The sequence below is a fragment of the Myotis myotis genome, unplaced genomic scaffold, assembly GCF_014108235.1.
Source record: "Myotis myotis isolate mMyoMyo1 unplaced genomic scaffold, mMyoMyo1.p scaffold_m19_p_4, whole genome shotgun sequence".
Taxonomy (NCBI): domain Eukaryota; kingdom Metazoa; phylum Chordata; class Mammalia; order Chiroptera; family Vespertilionidae; genus Myotis; species Myotis myotis.
The window spans coordinates 118,905,052-118,909,249 of record NW_023416346.1 but is presented as its reverse complement, the minus strand read 5'-3'; the positions used below and the strand labels follow the sequence as shown (position 1 = coordinate 118,909,249).

Sequence of the window (4,198 nt, the reverse complement as noted above, 5' to 3'; positions counted from 1 at the left end):
ATAGACCACATATTGGGTCACAAGCAAAGTCTCCCCAAATTCAAGAAGATTGAAATCATAAAAAGCATCTTCGCAGACCACGATGGCATAATATTAGAAATAAACTACAATAAAAACAACCCAAAATACTCAAACACCTGGAAGCTGAATAGCATGCTATTAAATATTGATTGGGTTACCAATGAAATCAAAGAAGAAATCAAAAACATCCTGGAAACTAATGACAATGAAAACACAACAATCCAAAACCTATGGGACACAATGAAAGCAGTCCTGAGAGGGAAGTTTATAGCTCTACAGGCCTATCTCCAAAAACAAGAAAAAATGGTAGTAAATCATCTAACTCTACAACTCAAAGAATTAGAAAGACAGCAACAAGAAAACGCCAGAGTGAGCAGAAGGAAGGAGATAATAAAGATTAGAGCAGAAATAAATGACATAGAGACCAAAAAAACAATACAGAAAATCAATGAAACCAAGAGCTGGTTCTTTGAAAGGATAAACAAAATTGACAAACCTCTAGCCAGACTCACCAAGAAGCAAAGAGAGAGGACCCAAATAAACAAAATCAGAAACAATAGAGGCGAAATAACAACAGACCCCACAGAAATACAAATGATTGTTAAAAAATACTATGGACAGCTCTACTCCAACAAACTAGACAACCTGGAGGAAATGGACAAATGCCTAGAAAAATACAACATTCCAAAACTCAATCAGGAAGAATCTAATAATCGCAACAGGCCAATAACTATGGAAGAAATTGAAGCAGTCATCAAAAAGCTTCCAGCAAACAAAAGCCCAGGACCAGACAGCTTCACAGGGGAGTTTTACCAAACATTCAAGGAAGAACTAAAACCTATCCTCCTCAGACTACTACAAAAACTTCAAGAGGAAGGAACACTTCCAAGCTCATTCTATGAAGCCAGCATCACCCTAATACCAAAACCAGGTAAAGACAACACAATGAAAGAGAATTACAGGCCAATATCCCTCATGAACATAGATGCCAAAATCCTCAACAAAATCTTAGCACATCGGATCCAGCAGTACATCAGAAAGATCATACACCATGACCAAGTAGGATTTATCCCAGGGATACAGGATGGTACAATATCCGCAAATCAATAAACGTGATACATCACATAAACAAATTGAAAGAAAAAAAACACATGGTCATATCAATTGATGAGGAAAAAGCATTTGACAAAATCCAACACCCATTTTTGATAAAAACTCTCAGCAAGGCGGGAGTAGAAGGATCATACCTCAACATAATAAAAGCCATATATGACAGGCCTACAGCCAACAAAAACAAAAGAAAAAGAAAGAAAAGAAAAGAAAAGAAATATTTTAGAAAACTAGGAATTTAACCCTGATGAACAGAAACCTTAAGGGGATTTGACACTGGTCCTTACATATACAAGGGTACAAGGAGAATCAAACCTATTCTGTGCAACTTCAACTTTTGCTGAAGAGAGAAAAATGCCATGAAGATGTAACTGGCAAAAGAAGAAGGATCTAAGGAAACAAACAAATCCACTATATTGCTTCCTGTGGAAATAATTGATTTATTTTTTTTTTTTATTTTTTTTTAAAAAAAGGAAAACTCTGTGGATAAGTTCATGGCTTACTTCAAACCTGCTCCCAAACTGAGCTAAAATTAGAATGAAGTGAGCAATAGAGGCACCTATGACACCCATGGTGCAGAAACACTCACTCTCAAGGTCCTGTAAAAGCCTATAGGCTCAACCTCTGAGAGTGAGTGTCACTTTAAATTTGCTTCAGAGATACCAGCTTACCTCACCCTAGTCCCAAGCCTGTGATTGGTCAGGCCATCCCTCTGTGACATCACATTAAATGTTTCCCTAGGTAACGGGTATATAACTACCTATCTACAAGTCAGTATGGTCTGTTTCTCCAGAGCCTGAAGAGAAAGAGACCTGAGGCCACATCTCCCAACTGGTGGTAGGCGATAAGTCTGTACCAATTCTACCATGTAGCAATGGCCTGGGCCCCAAAGCAGAGGTGGGCAGAGCCAAAACTAAGGGATCCCAGGGCTGGCAGGGCCTACAGAGATGGCAGGGGAGGAAGAGGTGGCAGAGGCCAGAGCTGGGGCAGCTCCTCCAGCCACCTGGAGCCTAGGGCTCCTGGCCCCCAAGGCCCTCCTCTGGTTTTTAAAATAAAAAAAGGTCTGGTTGGTACAGTGATTGGTCATGGCGGATCAAAAATAAGAGACATTCAGAGTACGACAAACACGAAAATACAGATCATACCGGTACAGGGTGATTCCGAAGCAGACGTAAACATTTTTGGCAGCAAGGATATGCAAGCAAAGGCCAAAGCAATTATAGAGGCTATTGTTGAAAGACAAGGAAGCAACTACCAATATTCAGAATGCACTGTTAGTAATGTTGCAACCCAACCAGCTGTTGCAAGAGACTTAACCACAGATAACACTGTTAGAGAAGTTCGACCATTGATAGACTGGGATCGAATTAAGGCAAGAGTGACAGACTGGGAGAAAAGAAGATGGGAAGACTTAGCACCAATTAAAAAAGACTTTTACATGGAATCCAAAGCAACAAGTTCTCTGTCTCAAATGCAGGCAGACCTTTGGAGGAAGGAACACTTCAATATAATTTGTGATGATTTGAAAGATGGTGAAAAACGGTCTATCCCCAACCCAACGATTAAATTTGAGGACGCTTTCCAGAATTATCCTGAAATAATGAAAAACATTCAAAAAGCAGGGTTTCAAAAGCCAACGCCAATTCAATCACAGGTGTGGCCAATTGTTCTACAAGGGATAGATCTTGTAGGAGTCGCCCAAACTGGCACAGGCAAAACTTTGTCTTATTTATTGCCTGGGCTTATTCACATCAGTTCTCAACCAACACCCAGAGAACAGAGGAATGGTCCCGGCATGCTAGTCCTTACACCGACTAGAGAATTAGCTCTCCAGATAGGAAATGAATGTTCTAAGTATGCATATAAAAATCTTAAAAGTATTTGTATATACGGTGGTGGAAGTAGACAACAACAAATAAAAGACGTTGCCCAAGACATAGACATCATTATTGCAACTCCTGGGCGACTGAATGATCTGCAAATGAATAATTTTGTCAACCTTAGAAGCATAACCTACTTAGTCTTAGACGAAGCTGATAAGATGCTAGACATGGGATTTCAACCTCAGATAATGAAGATTTTATTAGATGTGCGCCCAGATCGGCAAATGATGATGACAAGTGCAACTTGGCCAGATGCCATTCGTCGCCTTTCACAAACTTATTTGAAAGAGCCTATGATCGTTTATGTTGGTACTCTGGATCTAGTTGCTGTAAATACAGTGAAGCAAACTATAATTGTTACCACAGAGGAAGAAAAGCGATCTCTTATAAAAGAATTCCTACGCAGCCTGTCACCCAAAGACAAAGTCATCGTGTTTGTCAGTAGAAAAATTGTTGCTGATGACTTATCCAGCGATTTAAGTGTCCAAGGCCTGTCTGTACAATGCTTGCATGGAAACAGAGAACAGAGTGACCGTGAGCAGGCATTAGATGACTTTAGAAGTGGAAATGTGAAAATACTGATTTCTACTGACTTAGCATCCCGAGGTCTTGATGTTGATGATATCACACATGTGTACAATTATGATTTCCCAAGAAACATTGAAGAATACGTACACAGAGTAGGGCGTACTGGAAGAGCAGGGAAGACTGGCACGTCCATTACTCTGATGACGAAAAATGATTGGAAGACTGCCCCTGAATTGATTAAAATTCTGGAAAGATCAAATCAAAGTATCCCAGAAGCTCTTGTAACAATGGCCAAGAAATACAAGTTAGGTGAACAAAATAGAGACACAGGAAACAAATCAAAACTATTTCAACAAAAACCCAAGGAGTTTCATTAAGATCTGCAGTGAAAAGAAGTTGTGCCAGACTACCAGAAGATTCAAGATAAGTTCAAGATATGCAGTGTTCAAGATACTTATTGAAAAGCATTGGAAACATACTGATAGTTTGAAGACAACTGATTATTTAATAATACCACTAAGCTTTCAATATTGTGTGTAAACTCCTTAATAAAGTCAAGTGTTTTGAAAATGACGGAGTGAGAGATTCTGTGGGGGGGAAAATAGATATTATGTGTTGGTTAAAGTTTAGATTCTATTATAGCCTGCCATGTCCAT

At 39.3% G+C, this 4,198-nt stretch overlaps 1 protein-coding gene across 1 annotated transcript; it reads left to right on the top strand.

Annotated features, from left to right (window-relative positions):
• Positions 1-2,005: 2,005 nt before the first annotated feature.
• LOC118653621 (probable ATP-dependent RNA helicase DDX53) lies at positions 2,006-3,919 on the top strand. The gene has a single exon (XM_036304245.1). The coding sequence runs from the start codon at positions 2,006-2,008 to the stop codon at positions 3,917-3,919; it is 1,914 nt and encodes a 637-aa protein (XP_036160138.1).
• The last annotated feature ends 279 nt before the right edge of the window (positions 3,920-4,198 follow it).